Raw genomic sequence first — 17,832 nt, forward strand, 5'->3', positions numbered from 1 at the left:
TATTGTCATCATCATTAACGTTATATCCATTTTACAAATCATGAACTGAATTGTTTTCAAGATGTCCAGGTTCCATCATCTTTTGGCCAGTGGCCTCAGAAAATCAGCAATATATGCCACAAGTCAAAAAGACATTAATGCTATTGGACTGAGTAATGATTCTTCCAAGATTTTATCCTAAGGAAGAGTCTTAATAGAAGATGTCCTTTGCAGTTTTGTTTACTCCAATGAGAAATTGGAAATGAAGCTATCCAGAAGTAAGAAAATAGCAGTATGAATTGTCTGCCTTAAATCAGCAAGATGTCATATATCTAAAATTAGGATGAAAATAATGGAACACATGAAAAGGATTAGAAGCCATAAGAAAGAAGTGTAATATAAAATTACATCATTCCTATGGCCATTACAAAGAAGAGTCGATGCTCATGTTCAATAATGAGTTGATCTGTTACATGAGATTCTGGAAGTCTTCTAATTGACAGCATTCGTGCAAGGTAAGTTTTAAAGACATTGATACAACAAGAATGATTCAGTGTTTTTTTTCCTTGGACATCATAATCAGAACAAGGAGAAATCCAAGCAAAATGAACTATTTCTGCTTTTTAGGAAATAGGTGAGAACTGGTCCCAGGACTGTAGTCCTGAGTGTGGCCACACTGTTGTAGGTAGTAGCAAATACATCCACTGTGACCACCGGGTCTGGGCTCCATACATTCTCTCCTCTCTGGTCAGCACATATGGGCTTATCTCCCAGTGAAGAGGTGCACCGCTATTCCCATCTCAGTAGTGGACGTGTTGAATGCACTCTAACAAAACAAGTGTCAGTTTATAACAATGCAGAATCCCGGACGCCTATGTCTTTAAGATACTGAATGTGTCCTTGGAAAAAATCCTCTTAGCCTCAAGTCCTGGATGCCAAAAAGGAGGGCAGATTTCCAATGCAAATAGTGCAGCGAACGGCCCTGCTCATAGGCACTTAAATCATCCGTATCTCACTTTTTATGGTAGTGTTGTGAATTATATTTCTTTTTGGGTTTATAATTGGAGGACGAGCAGATGGCAAAGGCCTATTTTGAAGTGGTGTGGCCATTACAGTAGCCTCAGTCGCCCTGCTCCAATTCCAGCAAACTGGCCGTCTTGCTCAGGCTCAGCGGGGGCTGTGCTTCGGAGGTTTGCAAGGCGGCCTCATACCCCAGACTCCTCTCACTTTGGAGGCCAGGTAGGAATGAGAATCGACACCCAAAACCGATCTGTTTCTCAGTGTGAGGCCTCCGAGGATCAGGGAATCTCCTATCAATACTATGCTGTAATTACGATTTGTTTTTAAAAAGGTATAAAATCCCACAGTAGATACCAATGTCTGCATTATACTGGGGCCTTTGTAGACCCCTCTCTGCGTCGTGCCCCCCTCATGCAAGGCACAGGTCTCTAACCTACTGGCAAGCACTGCTGCTCTTCTACAGGATACTTTACCAGTAATTCAAATGCCAAATATTCCTTTTCCACTTTAAGCCTTTGAGAAGGCCAAGCTGTGTTTGTGAAGATGAACTAAAATGGAAAGTGCAGTGAGCAAAATTTTGTATTTTACAAGAAATAATTGTTGATGAACCTTTATTTGAATGCTATGAAAAGCCTTATTTCAGAGTATATTTTTAAAAATCAGAGCAAGCTATTTTTTATGTAATAAGCCTATAGCTTAAAAGAGGCATTCTGTCTTTGATGGCATTTGGTGGATGAAAACAGTCGTGTTCAATAGAAAACCAGCATCTTTTTCATGCTCGTTTGAGATCAGTTCAGGCAACATACTGATATTCATTCAGATATAAATGCCATAGTCACTTTGAAATGCAAATTGTTTTAAGAAAAATAGCATATGGTGGAGGTAAGTACCTTTTCAAATCAACTCTTACACTTTAGGGATAGAAGTAAAGCTAAAATTATTCTTTGGGAAGAATCTGGCGCTTTTGACACATGGAAGCTGGGCTAATCAGGGCGGCCCATAAGCACACACATATCCATATCAAGGAGATGGCGCTGAGACTCCATGGATTAGCATGGTAATGTAGCCGCCCCCTGCTAATCAAGGCCAGCAGCCAGCTGATCCGGAGATGGGGTGTTGGAGGAAGCACTCTGTCTGAGTTCAGAACGGGCCAGGTAGTCGACTGTGTATATCCCGATATTTGGGGAAAAGATATGGAGACAAACAACAAATAGGTCTTTTCTTGACTCCCTTGCTGTGGAAGCAGCAGCTCCTACTGTGAAGGGCTGGACCCCTCTTTGAGACTTCATATTGGTGCCCTCGTCTCTTCTCCCCCACCCCAACTCTGTCTCTCACACTTGCTGACCTGACCTCTGTATCCACAAACTCTTCAGATGACCCATTTTTAGCTTTTTTGGGAGGGTGAGTTACATTATATCAATAGAACACACACAGAGAAAGTGCAAAATCCTGGTAGCTAAGTGTGTAGGTGGCCCGTCCTCAGGTTGGGAAGCAGCAGGTGGCCGCCAGCCCGTGCCTATACACACGTGTCTGAGGGTGGTTGCTATCCCATTGCTCTCTCCTAGGACTGGTTGCTTGTGGATGGTGAACCGTTGGGTGGGGTCACAGCCATTGGTGCTCGAGTTGGTCTTCTCCACACATCCTGTCTGTGAAGTTCGTCCTGTCGTGGCCATGTCAGCATCCGTCCTTCCTGCTTGTGGTGTTCCACCATATGGACATACCACGGGGTGCCTGTGGTGGGGAGATGTCCTCCTTTGCTGGTTCAGAGCTGTTCTGAGGAACACCACTGCAAATATTCTTGTACAGGATTTCTGGCACAAGTGTTAGGCACTTGTGGGGACTAACATTGGACTGAGTGTGTGACTTCCATCAGACTGAGGTGAAAAGGGAAACAGGAATCTGGGGAGAGTGGCTCTTATTGGACATCAGGTGAGTCAGAAGAGCGTTTGGGTAGTCCCAGGATTGCGTGAGATCCCTCTTTCCACACTTTTCTGGAGGGGGGTGGTCTCCATTTCCAAAATCTAAAATAAATCTGCAGCGTTTCGTAAAGTCTCTCCCACACCCTTCCAGGGGCTGTTCTTCCTGCCCCTCAGACCTTCCTATGGCTCCTATATTCCTCGGCCTTGTGTTTTGGGCACACACGGGCTTGTCCAGTCAGATAGACTTGAGTGTCATATCTTGGTTCTCAGTCACACGAATGAAATTCTGTAGCAAGATGGATGTGTGTTCGGATGAGGACCTGCTGGAGCCATTCAGTCTGACGGCCCAGAGAGGCCCCTCTGCCTAGGCACAGCCGCTCAGAGCTGCTCCGCATTTGAGGCTGACCCCGACTACGTTGAGAATAGTGTCCAGGTCCCCCCGTGTATCTCTATGGTCTTGGTCTTCCATGCTTGACTGCCAGGAATAGATCAGCTGTGGGCTTCTTTCACAGATGAGAACCCCAGATCCTCAGCCTTAATTAATAATATGTTAATGTGAAATGAATTACCATTCACTTGAAGATGTAGGCCTAGAGAACTTAGGAAATAAAGTGAGTTTAAGCTTAGCACCTCTCTTACTTGCTTTAGAAGTATTTTCAGAAGTGGTGAGAAGATCGCAGTGTGGTCACACGTAGGGCAGACTCTGCTGGGTGTGCATGTGTACAGTCTAGAAGCAGAGGCTGGTGTTGCTTGACTGGTGCCAATTCGTGACATTTTTTTCAGAAATACAAATGAAATTATGCATTAGCCTTTTCTGGATGAGGGGTGTATGTGTGTGTGTGTGTGTGTGTGTGTGTGTGTGTGTAAAAATAAGCATCAGAAATTGACATAAAATACCATAATTAGATCTGTAGAGTTATTTAAGATAATTCATGAAACATTTGGGGGTAGCTGGTTTCTTTGACTTATGGTTTCACTCAGAGCAAGTCGAAATGCCTCAGAGGGTAACCACTGGCCCAGGACTGCTCCCGCGGGGAGTGATATGCTCCACAGGCCACAGTGAGCCACTGAGACTACTTCCATGGGGCCATGGAGCACTGGTTTGCGTCAAAGTTAAAACCTGTGTCTTCATGTGTTTACCTTTAAAGGCGAGGGCATGTCTGTGTTGATCCCCAAGCTATATATTTATGGCAAAAACGGGATTTTTAGCCCTTCATAATTTTTTTCTTACATACTAGTTAGTTGATCTTTTATTGTTTGGTGTTTAGAAAAATTTTAACTGACATTTAAAATTGAGTATATACGAGAGATTCGCTCTCTTGGGAGAAAATCAGAAACGTTTTACTTCTGAAACAAGATTGTTCTTCAGCCAATTTTTGAAAGATTTTGTGACTCGCGGTTAGCAAAGATGAGGACTGGGCAGGCAGGTGTGTTCTCTGGCTGCTGCACTGGCCATTTGGAGAGCACAGGCACAAGCCCGCTGCTGCCAGACTCTCTTCATTTTTTCAAATAATGCCAGAAACCACAGATTTTTAAAAGATATCTCCCAGATTCTGCCTTTAAAAAGAAATCATTATGTACTCAGGAAAAATCATCTATAAGCTCAACCCAGACTCTAGGCCACAAGTCTTACCCATATTCATGTGGCCAGAACTCGGTCATGTAGTGTATCTTGAGTCCACAGTGGGGGGTTTGGTGTGATTGCAAGAAGGAGAGCCTCACGTACTGCAGGGCCCTGAGGTTGGGCTTCCTGAAGAGCTCTGCCCACCTGCTTTGGGTCTTGCGCTGAGTCGGCAGTCACACACCAGGAGCACACAGTCTGGCCAGAAGTTTCTTCACAGGCCCCAGTGGGGTTCCTTGAGGATCCCCTCAGGAGCCAAACCCCAGAGCTGCTCCCCAGCAGCTTTATACATTGAACGTGCTATGCTTGAAAGTTCACTTGACAAACAGCTGGAAGCTTGAGGACTAGGGGACCCGCTGCAGACACATGGCCAACTCTGTCACATGGGTTTCCTACAGTGTGTTCATTTCAAGAAACCTACTCTTCTCCTTCCACAGTGGCTATTCGGCCTGGACATGAAGAGTTTGTTGACCTAAGACGAGCTCTTTGTCGGATACCCCCATTAGGACACTGCACGTGTTCCTGTCCCAAGTTCAGACTGAGCAGGCTGCACTGTGTGCAAGTGGATATCCTAGGGCTTCTGCTATGTGTAGTCAGGGACAGGTGCACTTGGGAAACTCTGCCTTTCAAGGGAAGTGTGTCAGGAGGTTTTTAGGCTGGTTGTCGTCTGGGAGCCACTCCCCGGAAGGGAAGCCACACTGCGGGCTTAAGTGTCATCCTGGCATCATTGGCTCGAAGACAGACAGTGAAGGTGTTTGGGTACTTGTGAGCCTTGCCCTTGTGTGCCTCAGGCTGGTGTAAGAAGAGGTTTTGTGGACAGAGTGCACGCTTGATCATGACTTGTCACCGGTGTGATTGGCCCTCACAGAGAGGAAAGAATCATCTCCTCAACGTTTTTGCCAAACGGCAGGTGTGCCCACAGGCAGTTAGGCTTTGGGGCTGGGGGTTGCTGGTTCAGCGGTGAGGTCACAGCTTGTGTGGATCTTCTCGTGGTCCTCTCTGTCCTCTTTCCAGCTTTTTTCTTTGCCCTACCATAAAAGTATTAGCAGTGTCCTCGGGCCCCTATCTGCCGAGAATTCATGTGATGAAAGTAGAAATGGTTTTGAGGTCTTAGGGTAGGTGGGGTTTGTCTTGAATGTGGCTCTGAGTGTAGGTGTGTGAGATGAGGATCCTCCCAGGGAAGAGCAGGCCCAGGGTCTGAAGGTGTGGGCATCGGGGCTGGTGGAAGTGGCACAGACATCACTGGGGCAAGGGGAGGGGTGCCCCAGAAAGTCTCAGGGACAGCCAGCCCCAGGTGACCGCCCATCTCATCCCTCTCCCCACTGGTTGAGCCTAACAGGAAGCCAGTGGTTGTAGCCTAAATGGGTGCCCTCCTAGGAGAGCAGGGCAGGGGAAAGGGATGGGGGGAAGGTGGCCAGCAGACACCTATATGGACATAGGCTGCAGGGGGAGAACCACACTGCGCTGCCCAATGGGAGTACCTCGTCCGCACCCCCAGATGGTGCCCTGCTGTGGGTCTGAGCCCCGAAGGAGCATGTGGTCTGTCCCTGATTGCCACCCCCACTGACCATGAGCTGCTCCTCTGTGTCTGAGCTGCCAGATGCCCGGCCTTTCTCCCCAGTCTGCCATGGGGATCAGCCCCCAAGTGGGTGCAGGAATCCTAGCCAGCAGCATCAGTCACAATGTGTGCTTACAGGATTGGAGGGCCTGAGTGGGCCCAAAAATCAGCACCTCCGTGGTAGGAGGGAAATGGCTAAACTGGCTCAGACCCTGCAGCCAGACGGAGCCAGGAGCGGGCTCCTGACCTGCAGTTCTGCATGCTGCCTGAGGACACCTTTGACAGCGCGGTTCTGAGGTGGCAAAGAGCTCCAGTTGTCGGTATCGTGTTCGTAGTGATTTCTGGGTATCCGAGCTTCAGCAGGTGCCCCCAGGATGTCGTGTGTGCCCGCGTTTCCGAAGGAGGGTCTGAAACAGCAGGAGCTAGGGCAGGGCCTGGGGGTCTGCGTTCCTAACGAGCTCCTGGCCGAGCACTGGTCTGAGAACCGCAGTCAGGAGGGTCTGGGTCCGCCCATGCTCCAGGTCCTGAGGTGTTGCTTTCAGCTTTTTTCTGGAAGTGGGTAGAGCTGCCTGGGAATAGTTTTCCTCTGTGACATTCAAAGTATTCCCGGTTCAGATAACAGCATAAAATCGGTATCCCCTTTTAAGGTAGAAATATATTTTTTGAAGCATCTCATCTCTGTGGACCACTTGTTTGTTGCATGGCTCACGTAGGCATTTCAGTAGATGATCTTGGGATCACAGTCCAGTTGGTTGTTGGTAGCAGAGCCCCAGTTCCCACATCTTGATGGCTCACCGGGACCACCAGAGTTCTGTGGGAAATGTGCATTCTCTCCAGCCCCAGCCCCAGCCCCAGGCCTTCGGAATCAAAATACAAATATTCTGAAGCCTTTGTTTTTTAAAAGTTCCATGGGCAGTTCTGGTAATTGGCCAGATTTGGGAACTACGAACCCAATCTATGCACTTAAAATCTTGTGCTATGAGAGCCTTCTATTAAAACAATTTGAACTTGATTGGATCTAAACTAACATAAGGAGGAAAGTCTAAAACAAAACAAACCTGATCTCTCTGAAGATCTGCATCGAATACATGAATTCACTCACAGACAGTAGGATGGCCGCACTTTAGAGAAAGGCTCTGAGTCATGATTTTGAGTTTATAGTTGATATGACCAGGAGATCACTCGTTCTGATGTTGAGCTCCTGATCGCTGTCATCCCACACACATTGGGACTGTTCCATAACCGCCCCATGTGCTGAGCAGTGGCGAAGGCTGTCTTTCCTCTACTGGGCCTCTTCGGGGTAAGAGTGAGCTAACCTGGGTTAAGAGTGCATGTCCTCCAATGTCTTGTCTAGGAGCTTCGATTCGTGTTGACCATAAAGTAGAGCTTCACTGTAAAAGTTGGCTGCCATTTGTGATCATTTTCCCTTCCATCAATACGTGGACACAGTGGGGGCTCCTGTAGGGTTCGTCTTGCTGGGACTGAGGCTTTGCCCAAAAGTGGGTTTTCCATCTTCACCTCTGCCCCCACCTAGAGATGGTGTCGCGTCGGCATCTTTTTGTTTAGGATTGTGTTGCGTGGTTAGGTTCCTTGGCAGTGTGCCAGCAGGCTCCCTAGGATCTGTTCCACCCTTGTTTTCCTCTTGAATATTGTTCTGTAGGATGCATCCATCTTTCACGTAGGCAGGACGCCAGCTGCTCTCGGTACCGAGGTCCACCATGCGCAACCACGTGGGTGTCTCTACTGACTCGTGCTGGCTTCTGGGGTCTGCAGTCCGAGGTGGTGTTCACCTGACTTGTTTATTCCTAGGGAATGTCACTAGTGCATCTGGGTCTCAGATGGCCAGCGGCATCAGCCTGGGCTCCTTCAGCAGCCGGCCGGACGGCATGCAGCAGCGCTCCTACTCTGTCTCCAGTGCCGACCAGTGGAGTGAGGCTACGGTCATTGCAAACTCAGCCATCAGCAGTGGTAAGAGAGGGCGCAGGCCCCCGGACCCGCGCCCCCCTCACGGTCCTCGGTGTGAGCCAGGGGCCGGATGTGGCTCCCTGGTCATCCGTGCTCACTCTGTGTGCAGGCCTATGGGGCAGCTTCGTGAGCCGGGTGTGTGTCACCTTTCATCTGCAGAGCATTTGGTCCTTGACAAAGGTTTCACTCACATCCTCCCATGGGGTCCTATCAGGGAGGAGCAGATTGCCTGCCAGGTTTGGAAAGCAAGGCTGCACACACACGGTCCCATGACAAGGAGGCGAGAAATAATTATAGCCAGTATCCCAGTCACACTTTCCCTGAGACCCCACACCCATACTTCGAGTAGCACTGCTGATGTTCCATTGTCGGATGTGGGGTGTGTTTGCTTTTTTCATCAAAGGAAAACACAGAATTTGTTCTCCTTATTAGTTTTCCAAAATTCCTGATGCACCTTCTAAATTTGGAGAGTTCCCTGTCACCTTTTTTTTTGATGAGTGTGGGCAGCCTTTTGGGAGACGGGTGTGGACGTCAGAAGCCGCCCTGATGTCTGGGCGGAATCGTAACTGATGTGCTATCGAGGCCGCCTGGCTTTGCAGCAGCGCACTTTGCCTGTGGCGTTCTATCTACGGCCCGCTCACCGGTATTTAACGGAATTCCCACTGTTGTATGTCGTCTATCAGACAGGGGTTTAAAGTAATTTTAGCATAATTTGTTCTAATTAAAAGATTCAGCATCAGGTCTTCCCTGTAGACCCACCAGCTGCTGTAGCAGGACGTTTGCTGTGGGTAAACATCGTCCTTATTTCTAGTTGCTTCCATCTCTGTGGCCAACCCTGCCAAGTGAGGGCTTGCAGTAAGGACAGCTCCAGACTGGTTGCTGAGGAGAAGTGGAGTCCATCAAGGCCACACCCAGGGGTGCCATGACAGTGTGGGTCTGGAAGGGCGGGTGGCATGGCATGTGTGAGCAGAGCATGGCCCCTGTGCCCGGCACGCACCTGCCTCTGAGCCCCCTTCCCCACCCAGAGGAGGATGCTTTGGCAATCGGTGTCCCCTTCTGCCTCTTTAGGGCTTTACGCCATTGTCTCAGGTCCTGCAATGCCCAAGGACCCCAGGAAAGCGGGTTCTGACTCACTGAGACAAAGCACCTGGAGTTTGGTCCCTTGGAAAGTGACATTTGAGTGTTCACCTCTGTTGCCTGCCCTTGGAAGGGCCTGTGCTGGGTCAGCACCTGAACCGCCCGCATGGTGGCCACGGCCTGTCTGGTCCAAAGCATGGGTGTGCTTCCCTCCTTGTGTGGTTTGGGTGTGAACACAGCACCTGGTCCGGGGTGGCTTCTATCGCCGAGTGTCTGCTGCTGTCATTACAGTGAGCAAGCAGTTCACATAATTACTGCATCATCAAGGTGCTCTTTCAGTATCGCTGGCCAGCCACGGTTGGCCTGTGGCCGCCTTTCTGCACAGATGTTTCCGGAGCCTGCTGTGCACACTGCCTTGGTTCCTCCTGGTCAAATGGGGACCTCTTAGATCTTTCCTCCTCCCAGTTCACTATGGATCCACTACCAGGGCCTGAGGAGGGCAACAGCATTGGAGTTCTCCTTATGTGCTATGGGAGTTATATTTGGGAAGAGGGGGGGACAAAAGAGCAGGTTCTTAAGAAAGACCTCACCCCCCGTCTTTGCCTCCCCTCTACTCAGAATGTTTTATAGGGGCGCCTGGCTGGCTCAGTGGGTTAAGCGTCTGACTTTTGATCTCATCTTGGGTCTTGATCTCAGGCTCATGAGTGCCAGCCCTGCATTGGGCTCCATGCTGGGGGTGGAGCCTACTTTAAAAAAAAAGAATGTTTTCTAGAAAAGGCATGGAAAGTGGCATATTGTCTAAATCTGTTCTGTGTAAGCCTTCCTGCTGCACACTTAGGTCTTTGATAAAGACTCACTAGGTCACTGTGCCCCCACCCCACATCATAGCTCTTTGCGCCCAGCTAGGCGTGTGTGCCACAGGCACTCCCCAGCACCAAAGCTTGGGACTCTGTTATTTCCAGACCATCAGTTTGGTTGGAAGTGGCATTGCACGGAAAGAGATGGCATTGGTCTCTACACACACATTTATAAAGTTCCTGTAAGACACAGTGCTTGCCTACATACAAATGGTGTTTTTATATTTACAAAGTGATTTCTCATCTGTTGACACCCTCGAGTGTCCATTCTTCATGTAGCACGCTTGGTAAAACTCGTTAGACTCCCTGACGCCACAGGGCCTGAGCCCCAAACATGACACAGAAGGAGCTCCAGTCCCGCCCTTTGTGAGCCCTGTGCCATGGGACACAGAGAACCTGTAGGAAAGCCTGGGCTGAGATTGTGCAGGTAGTTGAGGGATGGACAGTCCATCAAGGAAAACTGAAAGAGAATCCAAATTGAACAATGCTTACAGACCCAGATGGGGGGGTTTTTGGTGCCAAACCACAAGAGGAAGTTATTATAAGCATTGAGGCAATTTGGACAAGGGCTCAGGGAGAAGGAAAAAGGGAAATGCAACCACCAGGGAGTGGACGTGACATGAAGGGGCTGTTGGGAGCGTGCAAGGGGAGATGGGTGCAGACTGGACAAGAAGAGGTCAGAATGGCAACATTAATTAGCATCTTAATTTTAATGCTTAGAGCTGGCATCACTTATATAGCAAAGATCTGGAAAGGCAGCAGAGCACTGCACAGAAGGAGGATTCTTGCAGTTTTCCTCGATCCTTCCTGATTCTTCTATTTTCTGAGGGTTGATGGCATGTCACAAGCAACATATAGTTGAAAAGGGAAACAACAGTGGTAATAATAAGAGAGATGATATTTATGGAGGTCTTCATGTGGCTGATCTCATTTGATCTTCAGGGAGTAGACACTGATGTTAGCTCTACTTGGTGGGTAGGGAGATGTGGGACCGTATTGCTTGTCCAAATTCACCCTCTGAGAGGGGCTGGGATGCAAACCTGAGAACACGTCGGTGCTTTTTGAGATGTGCTTCCCAGACGAACAGTAGCAGTCACCGCTCCTGGAAATTGGTTACAGGTGCACATTCCTAGTCTCTTCCCAGACCCACTGACTCCGAGGCTCAGGGCTGGGCCCCAGCAACCTGTGTGTTAACAAACCCTCCATGGAACCGTGTCCCATGCTGACATTTGAGAACCATGGCTCTGGGATCAGGCAGTGCCTGGGAGTTTGAGAGTCAGAGCCTGGATGGCTCCGCCAAGACCCGCCCGGTGGGAGCCTCATGTTCCTGGGATCCCTGGGTACTCTGGTCCACCTGGGCATTAAGAAGCCCTGTACCCACCTGCGGTGAGAGTAACATCCTGGCTTCTTGCTGCTTAGCACCATCCCTGCCTTCCGTGATCCATCAGGTCCCCAGACCCTGAGCAATTTTTAATGAACATCAGGGCATCAGGTCTGACAGGCGACTTCCAAGGAAACGTGTTTATGAATGGATTTCCAGACCTCAACTTGGGCATCAACATTCCCTGCCGTGTTGGAAAATAATCACCAAAGAAACAAATATAATTAATAGCTTTCTGTCATACTTTTTTCTTTTCAAGTTGCAGTTGATACAAATCCCACTCTCTTTTTTTTAATCATTTTATTCCCCCCTGCCTGGCCCAGGTATCTGGTTTGGATGTCAGAATCATAAAAGCTTACACAGCGCTAGCAGCAGGGACAGGGAAAGCTAAGCTGCTTTTGAATCCAAATGCCCCTGAATTGGTGAATTTGCCTTCCCATTGTCATACACTTTATTATAAAACGTAATAATAACAACATCAGGACTCAATTTTTCTCTGCCCCCTCGTCCACAACTAAATTAAGACTTTGGCTCCAGAGAACTTTTGAAAGGCTCCCCCTCTCTATGCACAGGTACCCTGAGGGGTTTCTCTCTTTTAAGCAGCTGTGAGCAACTCCTAATTAGATAGATTACTTTGTAGTGTGCAAAACTACCAAACAGGAGGTTCTGGTTAAATTAAGGGGGGAGGAGAAGAAGAATCCATTCTGTGAAATGGAATGCCCCACTGCTTTATGACTATTACTGTTGTAAGGTTTTACATTAAGTACCTGAGGTTTAAAATTAAATGTCTAATATAATTTGGCGTTGCTAACATGAGACCCGCATCTGCCCTTAGAGGAAATCCAGACAGCTCAGTTCGGGGTTTCAAATTGCTGTCTGCTGGCTCTCGAGCAGCACGAGCAGCACGGAGGATTGGGTCCCTCTTAGGCGAGGCGCCACATGCTGCTCGGCATAATTTTTTAAATGCAGAAACATATTCATCTTCAGCTTCAGCATTGGAAGAGGCTGTTCCCGTAGTACATGAAAAATTAATTTTTTTACATTTTTCCTCACTCTCCTAAGTGTTTGACAGAAGTAATTTTTGCAGCAAGAGGGAATAAAAACTGGTGGCTGTAAATTCCTGTCCTGCAACCTCTTGTGTAGATTCTTTATGGACCCAGAATTGATCTACATGTCAGACCCTGTTGTGGTTTAAACTGTTTATCACCGTAATGGCAGCAGTGAGCCTGTGAACACCAACTTATAATCCTGGGTGAAAGAAATTGTTGTTTGCAGTCAATGAAGGGGCAGCTTAGCTTTATTGATAGATTCAGGACAATTATCTCTGCAACAACTATTGGCTGAGAGTTTTCGTGAGTCTTATCGGGAGCCTGTGGTTTTTTTTTTTTTTTTTTTTTTTTTAATCATTTTCTTTATAGGTCGTTTTCTCTAGAAGCCTTATCCTAGAGTTTGCATTACTGAGGGTGTAGCAGGGGACACCAGGGGGTCGTTTGTACACACTTTCTTGTCATATCTTGCTCTGAGGCTAAATGCATTTTGAGATGCATCACACCTATGCCAGTGGACCCCCCACGTGTGTGTCTGAGTGTGTTCAGGCCAGGCAGGCCTGCCACCGTGTCTCCCACCAGTGCCAGCTTTGGGCCTCAACTGTTGGTGTCGCCACGACAGCCCTGCCCCCCACCCTCGGCTGTCAGGTGGTTCTGCAGGCTCTACCCCATCCCCCCCACCCCGATTGCTCCATTCCAACAGTTCATCTTTGCTGCCCTGGCTGGCCATCACTGTGAATACTGCATTGCTTTCAGTGATTCTAAAGCATTTCTCTTCGACCCTTCTTCAGCCTGCCTCTACACCCAGCCAGCAGACAGCCTTGTCATTGTGCACACACCACGCTCAGCTTTCGTCGTGAAAGTCCGTGTGTGTATGCATGTGCGCTTGTGCATCTCCTTCCAACAGTTTAATCCTGCGTCCTCCTGTTGGAATCTACCAGAATCTGCTATTGGACCACTGATCCTGAATCTGAAGCCTTTAAGCTTTTTAAACCTTTAAATAGTTTGAACTGGTTTTTTTCTGTGGCTATTTTAATGATAGAGGCTAGACACACAAGTTTCAGTCCCACTGGTTGTGTGCCCCACACTTCCCTCTGTCTTTCCCTTCCCAGGGGGCTGGTCCAGGGATGGTCAGAGAGGGTGCTGGGACTGGGTGCTGGGATGTTTACAGTCTGAGCACTTTTTTCCTCTCCCTGGATAGTATGCTGACAATTTTGGCGTGTTGCCAGCAGGTGGTGGTAGTGTGACACAGCCACTCCGACCATGAGGCTTCATTTGTAGGAGGGTTTTTGCGAGGGAGGAAAGGAGAAGGTTAAGGTGGGAACTGCCTTTGTAGTCAGCGGCCTCTCTGTGTCCAGAGCTTGACATCTAATGTTCATTTTCTGAGAATCACTGTTGCTATTTGATAACTGAGGTTCAAAAAGGCTGAGAAACCCAAGACTCTTAATAATTAGCCAAAATTCAAACCCAGGTCTCTCTGATGCAGAAGCTTACAGTTTGCCCCTTTGCCTTTTTTTAAAAGGGAACGTGAATGCTTAATATTAAAACATTGTATCATGAAAGTTGTTTATCTTTATAAAGCTTGCTTTTAAAGAAAATAACGTTTTCCCTTCTCTGGTTTCTCCTGAACTTTTCCCTTTATCATCAGTTCCTCCCCGATCCTGGCTGGCATTCAAAAACCATTCCCTGGGGTTTGTCATCAACCTTCAGCTCAGTGCAGTGTTAAAGGGCCCGTGGGCTCTCATCTCTCAAAGCTGGACACCCCGTCTCAGCGGCTGAGGTCTGCTCCCCTCATTGGGCTGGTCGGCCTAATTAAAGGGATGACCCCAGTTCCCTCAGTGCTCAGAGCCTGCTTTCCTTTCTCTGCATGTGGCCAAGGAGAAAGCAGAAGCTTCCTGGGGTAACTGGCCACAGGGGGGAAAAGGTGTATTTTTTTTCTTCTCTCAATCAAAACGCTGTTACTTTGTACTTTATCTTCTTAGTTCCTTCCTGCCAGCTATTTCTAGCAGCAGGTGCTGACCAGAGAAAACATTGCCCCCAATATTAGAACAGGGAGCCGTGGATTTCATGCTTGAAGGCCAGCAGCTCTCATTTTGCCTAGCAGAAGTCTAGAAATCATTTTAAACGGATGGCAGAGAGAGATACTCTTGTCAGTTGCTGTTAATACCTGCCGCAAGTCTCTTAGCCCTCTCTGGCCCTTGGTATCTTCTTCTGGACCACTGGTTCTCAACGAGGAGTAATTTTTCCCCTCTCCTGGGGGTATTTGGCCATGTCTGGAGACATTTGGGGTTGTCGCAGCTAAGGATCAGAGGGGTGTGCTTCTGATTTCTAGTAGCAGAGAAGCTGCTAAATTCAGCACCACAGGATAGCCCCTCCAACGCAAGAAGTGATCCCACCTAAAAATGTCATTAATACCAAGGTTGACAAACCCTAATCTAGACAAGACAACTTCAGGTCTCTGGTCCTTTTTTCCAGCCATCGGTCCCTCGTGAATTAAATAATCCTTCCTGAAGAGATGGAAGCTTGGACGCCTCCTTTCTGGAGGGAATTCCTGCAGCCAGCCCCAGGAAGTGTCTCGTCCCTTTGACTTTGAGGGACTTTGACTTTGAGACTTTGAGCTTACCCCCAGGCAGAAGCCGGAGGTTGTCGCTTCTACTCAGTCTTTTGCCCTCACCAGCTCAAATGTTCCCTGGCAACCAGCAAACACTTGCTGCTTGCTGGGCATAAGGGCCCCCCAAGATGAGGACCTAGAATGATCCCCACCCAGCAGACCAGGGCTGGACTGAGTCTCAGGTGCCCAGAGCGCAGTGCAGGGGAGGGAAGGCCCCAGCAAGCATGGGATGGCCTTGGCTGTTGGCAGTCCTGTGTGCTGCCTGTGTGAGGATGTGTGGACAACATCGCAGGCATCACATTGGTCCCCTTCCAATCTAGAGACCACAGAGTGAAACAGAGGGCTGATGGCCCAAAGTCTGTTCAGTGAGCCAACTGTACAGGGCTGCAGTGGGGCGGCTAGTCCTAAACGGTGCTCACTGACATAGCTTTGTCCTGAGAGAATGGGAGGCCTCGGACCACCTTCTGTGCTCACCTCCCCTCAGGTTCTGTCGTGGGGACCCCTCTCCAGAAACCTACATCAGATAAGGACTGAGAACTGGGAGAATGGGAACCTCATAAACCTGGCTGCACATCTTAGGCTTCAGGATGCTTTTTAGAAATCCCAGTTCCCGGGTTGAGGGCTGGCACCACAGTTGCTCTGGCCAGGGCTGAACCTGAGCACCAGAATGTTCCCCAGGTGTTTCGAACGTGCATCCAAGGTTGAGATCCACTCTTCAAGGGGTTGTGAAGTGTGCATGAACCATGGCTCCGATAAGAAACATGAGCTTTATTCTGTAGATGAGCCTGTTGATCTCAGGGCACTGACTCCACAGTGCAGGAAGGATTGTTGTGACGGTTTTGACACAAATAGCAACAGATAACCTGACATAGCATACTGCGAAATGATTGGCTCCAACTTTTTCTTCTTGAATCTTCCTCTTTCTTATTCACCTGATGACTCTCTTTTACTTTTACCAAGGAAATAGGGGGAGGTGCTCACTCACTCCCTATGCTCAGACCCACCCCTGCTGCACCTGCCCATCCCCGCTTTACCTACGGTGCCCACGGCCGCTCTGCTTCCTGCTTGCACAAGGGATAAGCTGTCCCTGCCCTTGGCCAGCGTCCTCCCTTCCACCTCTGTACCCATCAGCTCTCCACGTCCAAATGATTCTGTTCCTAGGTTTATCCTGTCTCCTTCCTGTGCCCCCAGCTTTCCCCAGTCATCAGATCCTGCCTAGGAGCCTGCACACCTGCCATGACAACTCTCCTCCTGGTGCTGGCCAGGAGGAGGCCTCAGCAGTTCCCAGGCCTTGGTCCGCTCTCCTTCTGAGCACACCTGCCTGAGGCAGCTTTCCATACTCCCTGTCCCCAGTTACTCCCCGCCACTTTCTCTCTGACCTGTCCCATTCGTCCTCTCTCCCAGCCCTTCTGAAACACTGTTCTCACCCGTGGCCAGACCTTCCCCCTGCCAACTCCTTGGTTCCCTTCATAATCTCCTTGCTGGAAGCTCTTTTCTTGGCTTCCCCCATGACACGTTCTCTGTGTTTTCCTGCTATTCTCTTGGCTATGTCTCAGAACCATCGCCTTCTCTTTCAGACCTCAGATCCTTGATGTTGCTCCAAACATAGTCTTCTCTCCGCACCTTACACACCACCCCCCTTCCTCCGAGTGGTCCTAGCCATCTATCTAGACACAGAGGACACCCGAGTTCTTACACCCCACTGGACTACGCTCTGTTCCGTTGAGCACGTGTAATCAGCCACCTACCTGAAGGACTGTTGACCCACTCACACTTAGCATTTCCAAAGGGGACTCCAGACTTCAGTCTGCCATCCACCATCTCCTCCCAGGAGATCAGGCCACACACAGTTTCTCATATCCTTACCTCACTGAATCAACTCATACGGCTGGTTCTTTGCACTCTCCTCCTGAGTGCACACCTGGTTGCCCGCCAATCTGCCTCTCTTGCCCATGGTTCCCACCACAGCTCTGTCTTGTCAGCCCTGTTTCTTCCCCTACCGTGTGTTGTTGCTTCCGAGAGGTTGGCCAGACTCATCTTCTAAAAAAAAACAAACATGAATCAGCTTGCCACGCCCCCCGCATGACACTGTGGTGGCTTCCCCGCTGCGCACGGGCTGTGTTCCTGATGTTTTATTTCTGGCTGACAAGGCCCCAGCTGGTCTGGCCCCTGATGTTTCTTTATCCCATGTCCCACCTGCCCCTCCCGTCTCCCTGTCCTTGGCTCCTGCCCGCTGCTCTGCTCAGAGCTGGTTGAGCTTCTGTGTGTCCGTGGCACCCCCAGTGGCTCCTCTGTTTCCCCTCCAAGCCTGCCCATATTGCCTTCTCCTCTTGGTGGGACCTAGCTTACACCATGTGCCTGCCTGTTTGTTTCCCTGCCCCAGCCACTTTCTAGCCAGTAACTGTGTGGGATTGTGTGAAGTCATCCCTTCTTGTTTTCTTATTTGTCTTATCTTGCAAGAAAGTAACTACACAAGGAGAGAGTCTTCAGAGTCTTACTGTCTCCATCCTTGAGTGCCAGAGGCCACGCCCTGCACACTGTCCCAGTGTCTTCTCCCCAGACTGCTGGTCTCGCTCATGATCCTTGAATGAGCACACGTGGACAGGCACCAGAACACACCAGGAAAGTACATGCCCCATGTGACGCGGCGGCATGGTGGGCTGGCTAAGGCCTCTGCCCATCCCATGATAAAATTCATTGAGTTTTTAAGATTTCTCTTAAACAAAATGCTTGGCATGGTGCTCCAAAAACTATTTACTAGCAGAGCTGGTGCCCCTCAGCTAGGACAGAGTATGTTG

The 17,832-nt window shown here is 49.1% G+C and overlaps 1 protein-coding gene and 1 long non-coding RNA gene across 2 annotated transcripts in view; one reads left to right on the forward strand and one right to left on the reverse strand.

Annotated features, from left to right (window-relative positions):
- AGAP1 (ArfGAP with GTPase domain, ankyrin repeat and PH domain 1) overlaps positions 1-17,832 on the forward strand; it is a 514,946-nt gene that overhangs the window by 349,519 nt on the left and 147,595 nt on the right. The window contains 1 exon segment of the mRNA XM_032355251.1: positions 7,907-8,065. Coding sequence (XP_032211142.1) covers positions 7,907-8,065 — 159 coding nt within the window.
- Positions 10,683-17,048, reverse strand: LOC116597484. The gene is made up of 3 exons (XR_004288638.1): positions 16,901-17,048; positions 11,378-11,561; positions 10,683-11,179 (listed from the first exon to the last, which is right to left on the reverse strand). It is a non-coding gene; the product is annotated as an uncharacterized LOC116597484 (long non-coding RNA).

This window comes from Mustela erminea, chromosome 8 (assembly GCF_009829155.1).
Source record: "Mustela erminea isolate mMusErm1 chromosome 8, mMusErm1.Pri, whole genome shotgun sequence".
Lineage (NCBI taxonomy): Eukaryota > Metazoa > Chordata > Mammalia > Carnivora > Mustelidae > Mustela > Mustela erminea.